Source organism: Gossypium arboreum, chromosome 3 (genome assembly GCF_025698485.1).
Source record: "Gossypium arboreum isolate Shixiya-1 chromosome 3, ASM2569848v2, whole genome shotgun sequence".
Taxonomy (NCBI): Eukaryota; Viridiplantae; Streptophyta; class Magnoliopsida; order Malvales; family Malvaceae; genus Gossypium; species Gossypium arboreum.
Window position 1 is genome coordinate 135,418,530 of NC_069072.1, and position 22,108 is coordinate 135,440,637.

General features: G+C 30.1%; 3 protein-coding genes across 3 annotated transcripts; 1 reads left to right on the forward strand and 2 right to left on the reverse strand.

Annotated features, from left to right (window-relative positions):
* Positions 1 to 710: 710 nt before the first annotated feature.
* LOC108475332 (uncharacterized) lies at positions 711 to 6,041 on the reverse strand. The gene is made up of 2 exons (XM_017777295.2): positions 5,798 to 6,041; positions 711 to 2,981 (listed from the first exon to the last, which is right to left on the reverse strand). The coding sequence occupies exons 1-2, from the start codon at positions 5,808 to 5,810 to the stop codon at positions 883 to 885; spliced, it is 2,112 nt and encodes a 703-aa protein (XP_017632784.1). The 5' UTR covers positions 5,811 to 6,041; the 3' UTR covers positions 711 to 882.
* A 4,111-nt stretch (positions 6,042 to 10,152) lies between these two features.
* LOC108475333 (uncharacterized) lies at positions 10,153 to 15,955 on the reverse strand. The gene is made up of 2 exons (XM_017777296.2): positions 15,723 to 15,955; positions 10,153 to 12,325 (listed from the first exon to the last, which is right to left on the reverse strand). The coding sequence occupies exons 1-2, from the start codon at positions 15,733 to 15,735 to the stop codon at positions 10,221 to 10,223; spliced, it is 2,118 nt and encodes a 705-aa protein (XP_017632785.1). The 5' UTR covers positions 15,736 to 15,955; the 3' UTR covers positions 10,153 to 10,220.
* Positions 15,956 to 20,203: 4,248 nt separating this feature from the next.
* Positions 20,204 to 21,721, forward strand: LOC108475334 (pre-mRNA-splicing factor SLU7-like). The gene is made up of 3 exons (XM_017777297.2): positions 20,204 to 20,564; positions 21,073 to 21,483; positions 21,601 to 21,721. The coding sequence occupies exons 1-3, from the start codon at positions 20,272 to 20,274 to the stop codon at positions 21,719 to 21,721; spliced, it is 825 nt and encodes a 274-aa protein (XP_017632786.2). The 5' UTR covers positions 20,204 to 20,271.
* Positions 21,722 to 22,108: the final 387 nt, after the last annotated feature.

Sequence of the window (22,108 nt, forward strand, 5' to 3'; positions counted from 1 at the left end):
TATCACCTGCACGATTCTTAATAGTAGAAATAAATGAAACTTAATAGAAATGATTAGTTTCCTCTTTGATTTTATGTATAATGATTAATTTACCCAATTTTTGAATAAAAGAGACAATATAAACACATGAACGTCCATGGTACTTTTATCGGTATAGACTTCATGAGGAGAAAATTAAAACAAAATATTATATATAATATTTAAAGAGAAGTTCTTAAAATATAGGGATATAGAAAATATTAAAAATAAATATTTTAAGAAAAGAGACGTGACAATTTTTTTCCGGCAGTTTTGTTGCTGTTATATATTGTTGTTTTGCTATCATTTTGCTATTATATTACTATTATTTTGTTGTTATTGTTTTCATATTGTATAACTCTTATTTTATTGTTAATTTTGCTAATATTTTAGAGGCATTTATTTGCTCTTTTTCTTTTTAATGTACCTTCAATTTGTTGGGAAGCATTTAGTGTATTTGATGTATTAAAAATTTTTAATTTGTTTTCATATAAAAAATTAATATAGGCAGATTGCGTTTAACTTGAGTTTAACATTTTTAATTTAAACCGGTCTTGAGTAAAATTTTAGATTCATTTCGAAATAGACCCAAGCTTAAAAAATGGATTTAAAATTTTGTTTCGACCAGACCCGTTATCAAATCTAATGTAGAAGGCCTTGCATTAAAAAAAAAAAGGCAACTGGTTGGTGCTAATTATGACTTTTCTTTTCCTTCTTTAAAAAGATGTTTAGTATTACCGTGATTGTGATAAAATTTTATTTGATACAACGTAATTTGAAAATAAAAATCTTAAGCTTTTGTACAACTAAAAGTTTATTTTATTAGATATAAGTAGTCTCTTCATTTAAATATCTATATAAAATTTAAGCCAAATAAGAAGTCAATCGGTGAAGCTTGTCCCAATGAAAAGTAGGCTCAAAATCGGCTTCTTCAAGCATATTGGGCAATGGCACCATTTGAATTTTCTTACTCAAACCAAGATGTGCCATGAGAAGTGCAACGTGGGTTAAGAATTCCTCACCATGCTGGAGTTGCATCGCATGCTCTTTCCACGAGCATTGAGCCGCGGCATAAGTCAGCGTGTCCAGCCATAGATCCGCTATCAGTTTCCATTTATCTTGGTTATCCCATTGGAAAATAGATACCAAACTCTGCAATTGTTCCGCGATTTGGCACCCTTCAAAGAATGCCGACTTCCTCGAACTTCCCATCTGGATAAAGAATGATCGAGATTTAATGTCCATCCCAAACAACCCTCTGACCGCTTCCTTGAATTGGAATTTGTCGAGGGCGAAGTTCATCGCTTCAGTGCAGGTATCACGGTGCCTTATGTTACCAATCCCTTCGGGAAGCATTGCGGGACATAGAAAAAGAAGGTACATCATATAATCAGATAAGGCCTTACTTATCCGGCAATACGGCTCGAGTTGCACGGCTCGATACCGGTGATCGTCGTCATGGTAAACAACTTCTGTAGCAACATGCCATAGGAGTAGACTGTGGGTGAATTCGACCTCGCATACACTCCAAAGAATGTCTTCAGATGACCCTCCCATTCCTTTAAGCACACTTGAACCTCTCTCATCCAATAACTCTGAGAGATTTTTGAACTCGGTCTCTGCGTATTTTTTTCGTTTTTCTTGGAGACTGGAGTAGATAAACTGTTGCAACTCGGGACTTACATCTTTCCAACCGGTGTGTAAGTACTTCCCCAGTCTGTCCTCAGAGTCGAAGAAGTTTAAAACTGCAGCAAGATTCAGTTTCCTGGGCGGCAGGCAATAATCTAGCAGGCTGTGCTGTGCCATTGACCGAATTCCCTCCTTGGGCTTAGTGAAACCAACTAACTTAGAACCAATACGCCTAAGAAACCTGTTGTTTTGTTGGGCTAACCAGTAGAATCCCCAATCCGAGCTAAGATGCAGGAAGGCGGAATAAATTTCAAGAAAGATGGCACCGACCATTAACAAGTAGGATACGGCAATGTCAACTCGGGAGTCGTGATGCTTGGCAAAAACGAAGAAGGCAAGCAGTGTGCAAGTGATCAAGGATAAGCAAATGAAGCGAAGAATTACACCGGGTCGAGTTATAACTATAGGAATCTTCGTATACAGCAGATCATAAAGGAATCCAAGCTCAATCTCCACAATTGTGAAGGCCGCTTTTGCACTAACTTTGGTCTGGTCCAGCTCAAATACGTAACTCAAATTTTTGTAAATTCTGAGCTTGAGATCTGCAAACATGGGCTTGAACACATGAAACAAATGAAAGGCTCGATAAAGATCTCCGTGTTTCCCCTTAATTTGTTTCGGCTCCAAGTATTCTTCCAAACGCATACCTCTTTCTGAAGGCGACTGTGAATGCTCAACTTCCAATGAGGAACCTTTGTCACCAGAAAACACAGATTTCCTAAACCGGACGCTACTAGCTTTGAAGAGAGACCAAACCCTTTCCCCATACTTGATAACCCCAACAATGAATATTGGAATGGCCATGAAGATGAGCGGTGCTGTTGCTATTGTCCAGAACTTGACATATACATAGAGAGCCACTCCAATATGGAAACACATCCCAAAGAAATGTCGTGGCCAGAGTTCATTGTCCGACAATGAGTAAGCGGTGATGGTATCGGGGCCACCCAAATGCAAGAGCAAGAATGGGGCCCAAAATAGAACCAGAGGATTGGTTACTTTATCCTTTCTACTTCTGAGGAGGGTACCCAAGGCTAATGCGGCCAACCAATCTGCAAACAAGTATAGGGTCCAAGTAAAAAAGGAGACCGTCTTTGAATTTCTGTCGCTGAATCTCCGTCGACTCCCAAGTTTTATCAGTATAAGTTGAACGGTGAGGCTGAGGATTACCATTGCCCGGAGTTCCCATTTCAGCCAAAAATATAGTATACGATCCGACAGCGTTCTCAGAAGCGCTTTATCCCTGATCTCTAGGAACATCATTACACTGGCAACTGGAATTTAACAAAAATGTTAAAGCATTACTGTTGAATGATTTTTCATTTATTCCGGGAATTAATTATTTAATTCTACTTCATAGAAGTGGTTAAAGTTAGTCTTGAATATCTATTAATACGAATTCAAATCGTGTTATTTTAGAATGTTCATATTTATTTTTTTGAATTTAATTAAATCTCGAGTGGACACATTCTAGTACTTTGATTGAGTATTAATAAGTGGTTGGAAGATATCCGTTGGATTTGATTGTGGGTTGAGTCGGCCTAAAATTTTAGGCTCAAATTTGGTCTAGCTTAAAAAATGTGTTTAAAATTTTACTCAAACTTGATCCATATTAAAAATGCTAAATTCAAGCTTGATTAGGCCTAACTGTAATAAATTTTTTTATAGATTATTATTTTTATATAAAAACAAATTTTAAAAATACAATACATCAAATACACTAAAAATATTAAAATAAATATTTTCCAACAAATTGAAAAAAAAGTATAGTAATGTGATTCGAGTCGAGGTGGGACTCGAGTCAAAAAATTATGCCTGAGGCCTGTCTGTTTAAAAAAAAGATTTTATTTTCTGTTCAAACCCATTTTTCGAACGGACCTTTGGGCTTGGATGGATGATCCGATCCATTATCAGGTCTAGTAGCTATGAAATTCGAAAAAGTATTCATAGATCCCCATATCGTGAGATTTAAATTATTATGAATTTTAGAACTTCAAATTTAGCATTTCAACTAAAGTTTCATTTGCATTTTATATAAACTTTCAATTAGTTCTTGATTATAGAACACCCGTAATGTGGGTGAAATTTTATGTAACAAATTTTAAAAATAAATTTGATAAAATAATTAAATATGATTTTGGCTGAAATGGTAAGATTCATATATTAAATATTATAAAGTTTCGAGGTTTGAATCCTATCACGTATTCTTTTAGATTTTATATGAAAAGATAAATTTGTCCTTAAAATAGTATGACATAATGACATATTTTGCCATTCAACTTTACAAAAAAAAAAATTATTTTAGCCTTTCATTTAATTTTTTGTGTCTTTGAACTCTTAACTTGCTATGTTTGTCAAATTACCCCAAAATGAATTGGAAAAATTTAACGTTTGTTAACTTCCTGATGTGCCATACACATGGGTTGCCACGTCAGTAATTAATTAATTTTTTAAAATTTAAAAATTCAAAAATTATATAAAAATTATTAAAATTATAAAAAAATATTTTTAAATATTTTTTAACTCCTGAAAAACTAATTCTTAACGTGAAATACACGTGGACTGCCATGTGGATGCTACATTAACAAAGTTAACAAACATTAACTTTTCCATCTATTTTTGGGTGATTTGATAAATAATGTAAGTTAAAGGTGAAAAATTAAATTAAAGGCAAAAATAATTTTTTTTTGCAAAGTTAGAGGGCTAAATAAATTATTATATCTAATAATATCCATTTGTTAAAATAATGGGCTTTTAAAAACTTTATTATTGAGTTAAAATCAATTGACGAGTGACACGAATTGAATTTATATATAATTCTTATTAAGCACACATTCAATCCTTAAATATGTAATTTTTTATTATTTTATTTAAATATTATATAAAAAGGTATGAAAAGGTAAAAACATAATCATAAAATATTAGTTGTAATTTAAAAAAAACATATTAGTTTTTGAGTAAATTACGTAAATAATCACCAATATTAAAAAAAAAAGAAAATTCTTTTAAGCACTAAAATAAAAAGTTTACAATTTAAGCATTCACATTATCTAGTTCAGTTATTTTGGTCATTCCGTTAAAATCACAAATGACAAGTAGTTAAAAATTAGTATAATAACAAATTTAGCCGTCAACATTTATATATAATATCAATTTAGTCATAATTTTAAAAATTAACTTTCAAAATTTACAAATATTCTCAATTTGATCCTAAATCTAAAAATTAAAAAATATGAAGGTATATAAATATTTTCAAAAATATAATAACAAATTTAAATTTCATATAAATAATTAATAGATATATTTATATTTATATTAAATAAAATAAAAATGACCCACCCTCCCATATTGTTATGGGAGGGGAGACAAGGACAGAGGTGGTGGGAGGTTTGAGAGAGGAGGGTGAGGGAATTTTATTTTATTTAATATTAATATAAAATTTAAATTTATTTTATATACTTTTGAAAATATTTATGTAATTTTATATGTTTTTTGAATTTTTAGATTTAGGATTGAGAATATTTGTAAATTTTGATGGTTAATTTTTAAAATTATGACTAAATCGATACTATATGTAAAATCTGAAGGTTAAAATTGTTACTATACTAATTTTTTAACCGCTACATCAACTTGTCGTTTGTAATTTTATCGGAAGTGACCAAAATGATCAAACTATGTAACGTGGATGCTTAAATTGTAAACTTTTTTATTTTAAGTGCCTAAAAAAATTATAGTTGGCTAACTATGTGTTGTTTACCCTATTTTTTTAGTAACTGAGTTGATACCCAATTAACCCGTGACACGAACTCAGTTAAATGTTTTATAATAAATATTATATATTTTTTCCATAATTTTTTTGTAAAATATATTTTCAATTACTTTTTTAGTAAATAGGGATTTAAACATTTTCATCCAACTCAGTTAGTAACGTAGATTAAATATTTCTAATATTAGAAAAATTATTTAATAATTAAATTACTATAGTTAGAAATTCAGAGAGACAGGAAAGATCTTTTTATCAAATAATTACTATTTTTAGTTTGATAAATGAAAATAAATAGATAAAAAAAATCAAATTATTACTACTTACTTGTAAGCATCATTGTGAGGGATGCTATTGTTAAGCAATTGAAATACACCAAAGATGTGTCTGCTTGATGGTTAGGGCATTCACCGCCACAGGTCTGATTTAAGCTCAAGTCGTACTAATCATGTTGCTATTAAAATTTTATCCTCCTCTCATCATAGAAAAAATTATCTCCGAATGAATTATATAAGGTTGCCAAAGAGCTATCATCCTCTCCTTTTTCTTCTTCTTTATTATTATTATTATTATTATTTTTTGCAATTGAGGATTTTAATTATATTAATAGCTGCAAAAAAAAATCAAAGTTGATGTGATACATGTGTTATAAGATTTCTTCATGTGATGAAGGAAAGAATCAGCTAGGTTAAAGTATTTGGGAAGCTAGTGTATTATAGGGATTAAATCAAATTAGTTTTTTATTATTAAATAGGTTAATTTATTTTATACATTATTAAAAAATTAAATAAATTTAAATTGTAATAGAGTTAACATCTACTGTATAAAAATATTTTCACTTTTTTTTATTTGCAGTTCAATTCCAAATATAAGGTTTCATTTATAGAATCATACAAGTTTTAAAAATATTAACTCGGTTAAATAGTACATGATATTTTTAAAGAGTAAATATAAACTCTATTCTAATTTGGCCTTATTTGATTCCTTTTAATAGTATATGGACTAATGTGATTAGACCGCTATAATAGAGGGATCTCTCAAGTAGATTCACTATAACAAATCTCACTCTTTTTAAAATCGATTGGATCAAGAATTAGTCGAGATATCAACCCAAAATAAGAGGTCCAACTGGTCTATCAGACCAATTGAATCAATTTTTTTTAAAAATATAATTTTTTTAATTTATTCAATTCAACATTTTAACTGATTTGAGAGATTGGTTGAATCCCCTAAAAACTTTGACAAATTTAAGAGTGTTTAGGAAAAAAACATGGAAATAGCAGACTGCCCAATTGGGCAAGTTCAGTAAGCAAAATTGAAGGCATGAAGTATAAATTATGAAAATTGAAATAATTAAAAGAACCTTTTACCCACTTCATTTTAGGTGAATGTCTATACTTTATTACATTAAAAACAATTTTTTAAATAATCACGAGATTTAGATGAGAAGATAATAATCTTTTTTACCTTAATCAGTGATCAAGAGTTCGATTCTCACCTTGAGTATGAAGCAGCTTTAAAACTCATGATCAGCATCTATCCCCTTAAGGGATCTGCAGATTACGGATGATTAGTTAGATACCTTGAAAAGAAAAAAAAGCTTTAAATTTTTTTTAGTTTATAACCAAGTAATGATATTTTCATCGTATTTATTTTGTTATTTTATATAAAATATATACACTATGACTTTCAATATATATATTTTTATTTCAACTAAATATCATTTGATTTTTATATAAAATTATTGATCTAATAATTTAATATTGTTGATTGAATTTTAGCTCGATTGACATTGACATCGTTGTTAGTGTAGAAAGATGTGAATTCGAGTACGTTGAAGCGCATTATCCTCCTATTTAATGATTGAGATAGATTATGAATAATTTTAGGCATTGTATAAAAAAATAGATATGATAATAATAGTCGGAAAATTGCTAGAATAACTTCACTCATTTAAAAGTTATTGTAGAAGAGAATAATTATAAACTTGGATTGGCCGATAAGCAATGAATTGATGCAATTATGCAAAGAGGTAAAGAATATTCAATTGTAGACATTACACCCCACTTATTGTTAATAGGTAATTTGAAATTATTTATTTTAGTTGAAATGAGGTCACACGGTTTAACTCATGTTAAACGAGTGTTTGAAAAAAATTAACCACTGTTTCATATAAGTTAAAACGGTGATTTGACATTATTAATTAAGGGTGAATATTCGATCGAATCGAGTCGAATCGGGTCAAAAAATTTCGAGTTAGTCGAGTTAGCGAATCCTATTTTAACAACCGAACTCAATTTAAATTTTTTTTCGAATCAAATTGAATCGAATTGAGTCAAGTCAAGTCAAGTTGAGTTAATAAATCCTATTATTTATACTCAATGTTGCGTTTCCATGGATTGATTATTTAACTAGTAAACAAATTATTTAACTAGTAAACGACGTAGTTTTGTCTTTTAATTTAATGGTTTTAACTTTTAATTTTAGAAAAGGTAAACATTTAATTTAATTTTTTTATTCGAGTTTATCCGAATAACTCGAAAAACTCAAACCATTTAATTCAAAAATTGAATTTTTTATCGAATTTTTTGAATTAAATCAATTTTGCTCACCCAATTATTAACTATGCTGCAAAAACTTAAGGCAAAAATCTAAACGAACACTATGTCAAGACCATTACTAGTAAATTTGAAAGTTATGGGCTTAGGGACTAAATTGTATAAAAGTTAAAATATTAGGGGTAATTTAATAATTTTGTAATTTCACATTAAAATGGATTATAGGTTTGATTTAGCTATTGTAAGTTATTTGAATTGTTTAATTGAATGAAATTATTATCTAGATCAAAAAAAGAATCAATCGGACTTGAATCGAGGGAAAGCGAAAGTTTCGGATTAGTTGTTGAGTTCGTTTTTACAACCATTTTGTTGAGTTAAGTTCGTATAGGGGTTATTTTGTTAAATTTCTTTTTTAGTGAATAATTGTAAGTTTTTTTATAATTATAAATGGTCATAAAATGTTAACTAGCTTTTGAATTGAATTGCAAAATTAAAATAGTTGATAGAAATGTGCGAAAGATGGGAACTTTACGAAATTATAGTAATGAAATGATGCAATGGAACGAATTAAGGACTTAGAGTGAGCATTACAGATACGTATATGGTTGCATTTACAGGCACACTTTGTGTGAGCTTTTCCAAGTATCTGATGATATTTTAATTGGTTCAACGGGTAACTAATGTTTTAAAGAGTAAACGAACTTATGAATTAAAAGCATGATATAGGTATGAATGTTGATAAATGGATTTAAAATTGAGCACATCAAGCTAACTACACTTGCTACACATATGAACTAGTATGGTAAAAAGCTGCGGTGATAGTGTGGGAATATTTGCAGGTGTGAAGCTGCCCATTGCGAAAATTGGGAGCTGACCTTGACCATTTGGCTTCCCCAGAAGTTTTAAAACAGTTCTATCACGTAAGCATGAAAATAAAATTATTTTTTTCTTTCAGTTTCTTTTTATCTATTTTATCAAGCACACTAACGAAAAAGATCAAATATATCCTTCTCTTCTCTTGCAAGTTGATAGGTTTGTGAAGGTATTTCCTGATTGTTCTCATGGATGGACGCTCAGATATGATATTAATAATTCAACCGCTGTGACACGTGCTAACGAAGCGTATCAAGATATGCTGGAATGGCTTCTGAAGTATGTCAAGTAAGAGTCTCATTTTATGATGATGGATTATTTAGAATCCTGTTTGCAATATAGTCTGTGTTTCTGTAGAATAAGAGTGAATTTTAATGCATTATGCTTTATTATGTAAGATGGAATGCTATAGCATCAAGATCACACATGGTGTCTATGTTATATCATTTAGCCAATGCATTGAAATTTATTTTATAAATTCAATCTCGGTTTTGTGATTCTTATAAGCATTTTAAATAAATGAATGTAAATATATTTTAAAATTTTAATATACGATTTTTGTAAGTCACAATAAGGTATATGTAATATATCACATGTAATTTTTATTATTTTATCAGTTGCACCTATTCTTAATAGTAGAAATAAATGAAATTTAGTAGAAATGATTAGTTTACTCTTTCATCTTATGTATAATGATTAATTTACTCATTTTTGAATAAAAGAAACAATATAAACTCGACTCTTAACACATGAATGTCCATGGTACTTTTATCGATATAGACTTCATGAGGAGAAAATTAAAACAAAATATTATATATAATATTTAAAGAAAAGTTTTAAAATATAGGATATAGTAAAATATTAAAAATAAATATTTTAAAAAAGAGACGTGACAATTTTTTCCTGTTGTTTTGCTGCTGTTATATTGTTGTTTTACTACCATTTTGCTATTATATTACTATTATTTTGTTGTTATTATTTCAATATTGTATAACTCTTATTTTATTATTAATTTTACTAATATCTTAGAGGCATTTATTTTTTTAATGTATTTTTAATTTATTGGGAAGCATTTAGTGTATTTGATGTATTACAATCTTTTAATTTGTTTTCATATAAAAATTAATATAGGCAATTGGTTGGTGCTAATTATGACTTTTCTTTTCCTTCTTTAAAAAGATGTTCATTATTACTATGATTGTGATAAAATTTTATTTGGTACAACGTAATTTGAAAATAAAAGTATTAAGCTTTTGTACAACTAAAATTTTATTTTATTAGATATAAGTAGTCTCTTCGTTTAAATATCTATATAAAATTTAAGCCAAGTAAGAAGTCAATCGGTGAAGCTTGTCCCAATGAAAAGTAGGCTCAAAATCGGCTTCTTCAAGCATTTTGGGCAATGGCACCATTTGAATTTTCTTACTCAAACCAAGATGTGCCATGAGAAGTGCAACGTGGGTTAAGAATTCCTCACCATGCTGGAGTTGAATCGCATGCTCTTTCCACGAACATTGAGCCGCGGCATAAGTCAGCATATCCAGCCATAGATCCGCTATCAGTTTCCATTTATCTTGGTTATCCCATTGGAAATTAGATACCAAACTCTGCAATTGCTCCGCGATTTGGCACCCTTCAAAGAATGCCGACTTCCTCGAACTTCCCATCTGGATAAAGAATGATCGAGATTTAATGTCCATCCCAAACAACCCTCTGACAGCTTCCTTGAATTGGAATTTGTCGAGGGCGAAGTTCATCGCTTCAGTGCAGGTATCACGGTGCCTTATGTTACCAATCCCTTCGGGAAGCATTGCGGGACATAGATAAAGAAGGTACATCATATAATCAGATAGGGCCTTACTTATCAGGCAATACGGCTCGAGTTGCACGGCTCGATACCGGTGATCGTCGTCATGGTAAACAACTTCTGTAGCAACATGCCATAGGAGGAGACTGTGGGTGAATTCGACCTCGCATACACTCCAAAGAATGTCTTCAGATGACCCTTCCATTCCTTTAAGCACACTTGAACCTCTCTCATCCAATAACTCCGAGAGATTTTTGAACTTGGTTTCTTCGTATTTTCTTCGTTTTTCTTGGAGACCGGAGTAGATAAACTGTTGTAACTCGGGACTTACATCTTTCCAACCGGTGTGTAAGTACTTCCCCATTCTGTCCTCCTCAGAGTCGAAGAAGTTTAAAACTGCAGCAAGATTCCGTTTCCTGGGCGGTAGGCAATAATCTAGCAGGCTGTGCTGTGCCATTGACCGAATTCCCTCCTTGGGCTTAGTGAAACGAACTAACGTAGAACCAATACGCCTAAAAAACCTGTTGTTTTGTTGGGATAACCAGTAGAATCCCCAATCCGAGCTAAGATGCAGGAGGGCGGAATAAATTTCAAGAAAGATGGCACCGACCATTAACAAGTAGGATATGGAAATGTCAACTCGGGAGTAGTCATGCTTGCCAACGGCGAAGAAGAAGGCAAGCAGTGTGCAAGTGATCAAGGATAAGCAAATGAAGCGAAGAATTACACCGGGTCGAGTTATAACTATAGGAATCTTTGTATACAGCAGATCATAAAGGAATCCAAGCTCAATCTCCACAATTGTGAAGGCTGCTTTTGCACTAACTTTGGTCTGGTCCAGCTCAAATACGTAACTCAAATTTTGGTAAATTCTGAGCTTGAGATCTGCAAACATGGGCTTGAACACATGAAACAAATGAAAGGCTCGATAAAGATCTCCGTATTTCCCCTCTATTTGTTTCGGCTCCAAATATTCTTCCAAACGCATACCTCTTTCTGAAGGCGACTGTGAATGCTCAACTTCCAGTGGGGAACCGTTGTCACCAGAAAACACAGATTTCCTAAACCGGACGCTGCTAGCTTTGAAGAGAGACCAAACCCTTTCCCCATACTTGATAACCCCAACAGTGAATATTGGAATGGCCATGAAGATGAGCGTTGCTGTTGCTATTGTCCAGAACTTGACATATACATAGAAAGCCACTCCAATCTGGAAACACATCCCAAAGAAATGTCGTGGCCAGAGTTCATTGTCCGACAATGAGTAAGCGGTGATGGTATCGGGGCCACCCAAATGCAAGAGCAAGAATGGGGCCCAAAATAGAACTAGAGGATTGGTTACTTCTTCCTTTTCACTTCTGAGGAGGGTACCCAAGGTTAATGCGGCCAACCAATCTGCAAGCAAGTACAGGGTCCAAGTAAAAAAGGAGACCGTCTTTGAATTTCTGTCGCTGAATCTCCGTCGACTCCCAAGTTTTATCAGTATAAGTTGAACGGTGAGGCTGACGATTACCATTGCCCGGAGTTCCCATCTCAGCCAAATATATTGTATACGATTCGACAGCGTTCTCAGAAGCGCTCTATCCCTGATCTCTAGGATCATCATTAAACTTGCAACTGGAATTTAACAAAAATGTTAAGCATTACTGTTGAATGATTTTTCATTTATTCAGGAAATTAATTATTTAATTCTACTTGTGGTCGAGCCCGAATCCCGCCTAAAATGTGAGAGGGTTTGGGCAAAAATATAAGTTTGAGAGCGGACTTGAAAAAAAAAGGTCCGTTTAAAAAATGGATCGGGCCTCAGGTAAGGCATTTTTGGCCTGAGCTCGGCCCAAATCCACTAAATGATAAAAAAATCTGTTTTTTAATATTATTTTCTTGTTGTTTTCTCCTTATTTTGCTATCATTTTAGTATTTTATTGCTACTATTTTATTATTATTATTTGAAAATTGTATAAAATTTATTTTATTATCAATTTTGTTGTTATTTTAAAAATATTTGTTAATTTTGTTATTATTTTAGAGATATTTACTTGTTAAATTGCATCTATCTTAGTGTTATTTAAGTATATATATATTTAAAATTTATTTTCAATTTGTTGAGAAATATTTATTTTGATGTTTTAGTATTTTTGATGTATTATATATTTTTTAAAATTATATAAAAATAATATAAAAATTAATATGGGTGGGCCGGGTCGGGCCCAGATTTTAGTATTTTTATCTGGGTCGGGCTTGGAAAAAATTTTAGGCCCATTTTTTAGGCCAGGCCCGAGGCTAGCAAACGGGCCTAAATTTTAGTTGAGCCCAGCCCGGCTCGACCTATGATCACCTCTACTTCATAATGGTTAAATTTCTTCTCAAATATTTATTGATTCAAATTCAAATCGTGTTATTCCATAGTATTGATATTTATTTGAATGGACAAATTCTAGTACTTTAGATTCTTTGTAGTCATTGATAATCTATACCATAATAAAGCTCTTTAAATGAGTACTAATAAGTGTTCGGCTAAGTCCATGCAGAATTTTAGGCTCAGGCTTAATCCAACTCAAAAAATATATTTAAATTTTTGCTCAAGCCCGACTTATATTAAAAATGTTAAATTCAAGCTTGTCTAACCCGATCGTAATAACTCTTCTGCAGATTGTTATTATTTATATAAAAATAAATAAAAAAATATAATACATCAAATACACTAAAAATATTAAAATAAATGTTTCTCAACAAATTGAAAAAAAAAGTATAGTCATGTGATTCGGGTTGAGGTCGACTCAAGTCAAAAAATTCTGTCTAAGGCCCGACCCGTTTAAAAAAGGGTTTTATTTTTTGTCCAAACCCATTTTTTGGATGGATCTTTGGACTTGGACGAATGGCTCAATTCATTATCAGGCCTAGTAGCTATGAACTCTGAAAAAGTATTCATAGATCTCCATATCGTGAGATTTAAACTTAAATCATTATGGATTTTAGACCTTCAAATTTACCATTTCAACTAAAGTTTCATTTGCATTTTATATAAACTTTCAATTAGTACTTGATTATAGAACACCCGTAACGTGGGTGAAATTTTATGTAACAAATTTTAAAAATAAATTTAATAAAATAATTAAATATGATTTTGGTTGAAATGGTAGATTTAGATGTTAAATATTATAAAGTTTTGAAGTTTGAATCCTATCATGCAATCTTTAGATTTGATATGAAAATATAGATTTGCCCTTAAAATAATATGGCATAATGACATATTTTGCCCTTCAACTTTACAAAAAAATAAATCATTTTAGTCTTTTATTTAATTTTTTTGTCTCTTTCGACTCTTAAATTTACTATGTTTGTCAAATTACCCTAAAATGAATAGAAAAAGTTAACGTTTGTTAACTTCCCGATGTGGCATACATGTGAGCTGACACGTCAGTAATTAATTATTTTTTAAACTTTAAAATTCAAAAATTACATAAAAATTATTAAAATTATAAAATATAAATTAAATATTTTTTAACTCCTAAAAAATTAATTGCTAAAGTGAAATACATGTGGATGCCACGTTAACGAAGTTAGTAAACATTAACTTTTCCATTTATTTTTGGGTGATTTGATAAACAATGTAAGTTAAAGGTGAAAAATTAAATTAAGGGCTAAAATAATTTTTTTGCAAAGTTGGAGGGCCAAATAAGTAATTATACCTAATAATATCTATTTGTTAAAATAACGGACTTTTAGAAACTTTATTATTGAGTTGGAAATCGATTGATGAGTGATGAACTGAATTTATAAATAATTATTATTAAACACACATTCAATCATTAGATATGTAGTTTTTGTTATTTTATTTAAATATTATATAAAAAGAATGGAAAGACAAAAAGCATAATCATAACAATATTAGCTATCATTTAAAAAATATATATATTAATAGTCACCTAATTATTAAAAAATTATTTTAAGCACTCAAAACAAAAAGTTTACAATTTAAGCATCTATGTTATCTAGTTCAGTTATTTTGGTCATTCCGTTAAAATCACAAATGACAAGTGGTTAAAAATTAGTATAATAACAAATTTAGCCCACAACATTTATATATAGTATCAATTTAGTCATAATTTTAAAAATTAACTCTCAAAATTTATAAATATTCTCAATTTGATCCTAAATCTAAGAAATTAAAAAAGGTATATAAATATTTTCAAAAATATAATAATGAATTTAAATTTTATATAAATATTTAATAAATATATTTATATTTATATTAAATAAAATAAAAAGCCCCACCCTCCCATAACGGAGACTAGGACAGAGGTGGTGGGAGGTATGAGAGGGGAGGGGTGAGGGGAATTTTTATCTTATTTAATATTAATATAAAATTTAAATTTATTATTATATATTTTTAAAAATATTTATGTAATTTATATGTTTCTTTGAATTTTTTAGAATTAGGATTTGAGAACATTTGTAAACTTTGATGTTTAATTTTCAAAATTATGACTAAATCAATATTATATGTAAAATTTGAAGGTTAAATATGTTACTATACTAATTTTTTAATCACTTCTGAAACTTGTCGTTTGTAATTTTAACTGGAGTGACAAAATGATCAAACTACGTAACGTGAATGCTTAAATTACAAACTTTATTTTAAGTGCCTAAAAAAATTATAGTTGGCTAACTATATGTGTTGTTTACCCTAGTTTTTAGTAACCGAGTTGATACCCAATTAACACATGTCACCAACTCAATTAAATGTTTTATAATAATTATTAGATTTTTTCCATAATTTTTTTGTAAAATATATTTTCAATTACTTTTTTAGTAAATAGGGATTTAAACATTTTCATCCAACTCAGTTAATAATGTAAATTAAATATTTCTAATATTAGAAAAATTATTTAATAATTAAGTTACTATTTTTAGAAATTGAAGAGATAGAAGAGATCTTTTACCAAATAATTACTATTTTTAGTTTGATAAATGAAAATAAACATATAAAAAAAATCAAATTATTACTACTTACTTGTAAGTATCATTGTAAGGGATGCTATTGCTAAGAAATCGAAATACACCAAAGATATGTCTACTTGATGGTTAGGGTATTCACCGCCACAGGATTGACTTGAACTCAAGTTGTACTAGTCGTGTTGTTGTAGTTTTATCCTCCTTTTATAGTTCATCATAGAAAAAATATCTCCGAATGAATTATTTAAGGTTGCCTAAGAGCTATCATCCTCTCCTTTTTCTTCTCTATATATATATTTTTTGCAGTTGAGGATTTTTAATTATATTTATAGCTGCAAAAAAAAAATCAAAGTTGATGTGATGCATGTGTTATAAGATTTCTTCATGTGATGAAGGAAAGAATCATCTAGGTTAAAGTATTTGGGAACTTCGTGTATTATAAGGATTAAATCGAATTAGTTTTTATTATTATTAAATAGGTTAATTTATTTTATACACTATTAAAAAAATTAAATAAGTTTAAATTGTAATAAAGTTAGCATTTTCTGTATAAAAATGTTTTGAATGTTTTTCATTTGTAGTTCAATTCCAAATAGAAGGTTTCATTTATAGAATCATACAAGTTTTAAAAATATTAACTCTGTTAAATAGTAAATGATATTTTTAAAGAGTAAATATAAACTCTATTCTAATTTGGCCTTATTTGATTCTTTTTAATAGTATATGGACTAATTTGATTAGATAGTTATAATAGAGGGACCTATCAAGTAAATTCACTGCAACAAATCTCACTCTTTTTAGAATCGATTAGACCAAGAATCAATCGAGATATCAATCCAAAATAAGGGGTCGAACTGGTCGATTAGACTGAATAAATTGATTTTTAAAAAATATTTTTTTATTAATTTATTCAATTGAATTTATTTGAGAGATTGGTTCTTTGACAAATTTAATAGAGCGTTTAGGGAAAAAAATGGAAGTAGCAGACTGCCCAATTGGGCAATAAGAAAAATTGAAGGCATGAAGAATAAATTATAAAAATTGAAATAATTAAAAGAACCTTTTACTCACTTTATTTTAGGTGAATGTTTATAATTTATTACATTAAAAGAATTTTTTAAATAATCACGAGATTTAGATGAGATGATAAGAATCTTTTTTACCTTAATCAGTGATTGAGGGTTTGACCTTTGTCTTGGGTATGGAGCAGCTTTAAAACTCGTGGTCAACATCTATCTCTTTAATGGATCTACAGAATAGAGATGATTAGTTAGATACTTTGAAAAGAAAAAAACTTTTAATTTTTCATCGCATTTATTTTGTTATTTCAATTAAATATCATTTAATTTTTATATAAAATTATTGATCTAATAATTTAATATATATTGCTGATTGAATTTTAGTTTAATTGACATTAATATTGTTGTTAGTGTAGAAAGACGTGAGTTCGAGTATGTTGAAGTGCATTATCCTCCTATTTATGATTGAGAGAGATTATGAATAATTTTAGGTATTGTATAAAAAAGAACAGACATGATAATAATAGTCGAGAAATTGCTAGAATAACTTCATTCATTTAAAAGTTATTGTAGAAGAGAATAATTATAAACTTGGATTGGCCAATAAGCAAAGAATTGATGCAATTATGCAAAAGAGGTAAAGAATATTCAATTGTAGACATCACACCCCAATCATTGTTAAAAGGTGATTTGAAATTATTTATTTTAGTTGAAATGAGTTCACACGGTTTAACTCATGTTAAACAAGTGTTTGAAAAAAAATTTAACCACTGTTTCATTTAAGTTAAAACGGTGATTTGACATTATTAATAAAGGGTGAATATTCGATTAAAACAGTGATTGGTGAATATTCGATCGAATCAAGTCGAATAGGGTTAAAAAAATTCGAGTTAGTCGAGTTGACAAATCCTATTTTAGCAACCGAACTCAATTTAAAATTTTTTCCGAATTGAATCGAATCGAATTGAGTCAAGTCAAATCGAGTCGAGTTAACCAATCCTATTATTTATACTCAATATTGCGTTTACATGTACTAATTATTTAACTAGTAAACGACGTAGTTTTGTCTTTTAACTTAATGGTTTTAACTTTTACTTTTTGAAAAGGTAAAGATTTAACCAAAAATTTTGATTTTTTTTTCTGAGTTTATTCTAATAACTCGAATAACTCAAACCATTTAATTCAAAATTTAAATTTTTTATTGAATTTTTAGAATCAAATCGATTTTGCTCACTCAATTATTAACTATGCTGCAAAAACTTAAGGCAAAAATCTAAACGAACACTATGTCAAGACCATTGTCTCTATCTATCAACTATGTCAAGACCATCGTCTCTATCTATCTCCACTTATGTAATTACAAGAAAATTTATGTAAATCAATGGTATGTGTTTTGAAGAACATGAGTGTTTCTCTCCCTCCATAACCAGTAAACTGTAGCAAGGAAGGTTATCCTTCTTGTAACAGTCAATGGACTTTTCCCCATGGTCTTTCTAGTCAACCAACTAACTTTCCTCCTCCAATATAACATATTTCTATGTAAGTCTTACCTCTGTAATACATCCTTCCAAACTGTGCCAGAAAAAGAGCATTCAAAGAAAAGGTGTTCGACAGTCTCTTTATGAGAAGAACAAAAAGCTGCACAAGTCATCAGGCGTAATCTTCCATCCAAACTTAAAATTCCTTAAAGTTAATGTGAAATTTTGAGAAATATGGGCTGTTTAGGACCCCTAGTAAAATAGGCTAGCATGCTTTGGCTAGAAAAATGGTAAATTTGCAAGTTATGGGCTTAGGGACTAAATTGTATAAAAGTTAAAATATTAGGGGTAATTTGGTAATTTTTTAATTTCACATTAAAATGGATTATAGGTTTGATTTAGCTATTAATTTTTAGTTATTTGAATTGTTTAATTGAATAAAATTATTATCTAAATCAAGAAAAGAATTAATCAGACTTAAATCGAGGGAAATCGAAAGTCTCAGATTAGTCGTTGAGTTTGTTTTTACAACCATTTTGTTGAGGTAAGCTTGTATAGGGGTTGTTTTGTTAAATTTTCTTTTTATATAATTATAAATTGTCATAAAATGTTAACTAGCATTTGGATTGAATTGCAAAATTGAAATAGTTGACAGAAATGTGTGAAAGATGGGAATTTTACGAAATTATAGTTATAAAATGATGCAATGGAATGAATCAATAACTTATATGTAAAAGTATCTCATTTAAACCTTGAGAATTCTTAGGATACAAATGAAACTAGAAAATTACGCTACTTTCAAAGCATCCAACATTCAATTCCAAGTAGAGTGTCCTAATGGGCATTACAACAAACATGGATAGTACAATTCAAATTAGCCATCACCCAGCCCACCAAATTCGAGGCAAAGAAATTGACCTGAATATAAGTTGTCACCAAGATTTTCCACACATGTATTGGGTGTGGGCAATCCCTGATTGCATGAATAGAACTCCCCTAAATTGCCCCCACATAGGTGAAAAGAGGCATCAATGGTGATTCCCCTTTTACATCTCTCCATATTAGTTAGGTCTCGGTCCTTCATACGAAGTCAAAGGAAACTCTATAACTCTTTGTGGACATTGCAGCTTCCAAACAACATTCCAACAACTATTATTGGCATCCCAATTCTAACTTGCAAAGGCGACAAAAGCATCAGAAATCGAGGACCGACCATCAACCATCCTTTCCCAAGTTATCATGTCTTTACCCCCACCCAATCTCCTAGGGACGATGGTAGATATGCAAAGCAACATAGTATGATCAATCTATAAAGAGAGCTTCCCCCAAATCCCATTTCCCAACTTGAGTCGACATCTCATTAACCAAAGCTTTTTTCATTACTTCCCGGGGAAGAGTACTTATGATTCCAAAGAAGACCAACATTTGAAATCCAAACATACATTTTATAATCTAATTTACATTTAATCTTTTATAATAATATTTTTCAATAAAATAATTTATAAAGTAAAAAATATTATATATAAAGAAAATATATAAAAATTAGTTGATAATTTTAAAAATAAAATATATTTAACATGATGATAAATACAAATATTATATATTGTTATTATATAATTATTAATTTAATTATATAAAAGAAGGAATTATTAATTTTAAATATTTTTAAGATAATGAGATGTATAAAGTTACATATTTATTATTTAATTTTATAAATAAAAGAATTATTAAAAAACTTGAAAATAGTATATAAAAGAAATTAGTTGATATTTTTTAAAATAAAATATATTTAATATAATGATAAATACAAAATTATATTTTTTATTATATAATTATTAATTTAATTATATAAAAATAATTATTAATTTTAAATATTTTAAGATAATGAGATATATACAATTACATATTTTTAATTTTAAATAATTTTTAAAAATATTAATTAAAAAATTAAAAGATAATTTACTAATTAAAATAAAAATCATAGTAGGATTAGGATTAAACATTATTATTTAAGAGAGAGAATGTTTTTAATTTCAATCTCAAGATCAACCCACATCTAAAGGAAAAACCAGCAAAATCCTAGCTTCTGCTAATATTTTATTGATTCAACATGGCTACTTCATCAGCTGCCTTTAAATCAAGGGAGGATCACCGGAAACAGCTGGAATTAGAGGAAGCTCGAAAGGCGGGGCTTGCACCGGCTGAGGTTGACGAGGATGGAAAAGAAATTAACCCTCATATTCCTCAGTTTATGTCAGCAGCACCTTGGCATCTTAACGCTGAAAGACCTGGTTTGAAGCATCAACGGAAGTGGAAATCCGATCCCAATTATACCAAATCTTGGTACGATAGAGGCACGAAGATATTTCAAGCTGAAAAATATCGAAAAGGAGCCTGCGAGAAGTAAGCGAACCTCTTGTTCTTTTTTCACCATACTTGTTGGCGTGTCTATGAATGCCTTGTTTCTGTGTTTTAATGGGGTTTTTAGATATTAGATCGCACTTTTGATTGATTTTGGCTAATGTGAAACTAAAATTGTAGGTTAAAATGTCGTGCAATATGACTTAATGCTAATGTACTTCTTCCTCTTGCTGTTTCTTTGAATTTTTCTGTTTAGTAATGGAATTTCTCTCTAATGAGTAACGAGCCTGTTTGTTGATGTTGACATACTGAGCTGGGTTATGTTAGCTAATGAAGTTCATGTTTTCTTTCAAACACAAAGGCATGAATCATTGAAGATACTTATTAATTGATCGAGTTGAAAGTTCTGTGGTTTATGCACTCTATGCTTGTTATATGGGATTAAATAGTTTTAGTTTAGATGGTGATACTTGTTTGTGTCCTTTGTGCTTTAAACTCTCATTATGCCACAATTTATAATCTTTTATTTCCTTTTTTTTGTTTGTTGTAGCTGTGGAGCCATGACACATGATGCAAAATCATGCATAGAGAGGCCTCGTAAAAAGCGTGCAAAATGGACGAACATGCACATTGCACCCGATGAGAAGATAGAGACTTTCGAACTGGATTATGATGGCAAGCGTGATAGATGGAATGGTTACGATCCATCTACGTATGCTCGCGTCATTGAAAGGTATGAGGCAAGGTATGAGGCAAAGGATGAGGCTAGAAGGAAGTATCTGAAACAACAGCAGCTGAAAAATTTGGAGGAGAAAAATAGTAAAATCGAGGGAGAGGGAGAGGGAGGAGAGGTTAGTGACGAAGGTGATGCTCTTAAGCTCGTTGAGAGCAAACAAATGGAGCTGTCTAAGATCGAAAGACGTGTTCGTACCACTGGCGGAGGGAGCACGGGATCTGTCAGGTACATTTATTATACCATTCCTCAGCTGCATCTCTACTTATTTTCGCTTCTAAACAACATTTCTTCCCTGCAATATAAAACAAGTATTCTTATTTCATATTTGCCTTTTTCTTTCAGGAATTTACGCATACGAGAGGATATTGCAAAATATCTTTTTAATCTTGATTGCAATTCCACTTATTATGATCCTAAATCTCGATCAATGCGAGAAGATCCTCTTCCTGACGCTGATCCGTGAGTGTCGTGCAGAGTTTTCTCCTTGAAATCAACATGTACAAATCTTTGGGTCAAAATTGACAAGTATGTTAACATGTACAAATTTTTTTAATGGATGTAGTGGTAGTAATCAACATTGGTTATAAAAATAAAATTTAAATACTTAATTTAAACAAAAAATAATTTAAGTACTGAATGAAATAAAGCTAGTTTAAAAGTCTCGTATTCAATTAAACCTCGTTTATAATTCAAACATGGTTGCAATAACCTTTAGAAAAAGTTGTCAGACAACACATAAACATATTTTACCTAACGCCACCACAAATCAAGCAAATACCAGCACCTACCTTGCTATCCTCAATATTTCCTACTACCCAAGGTTTGTGGCAATTCAAGTACAAATACAAAA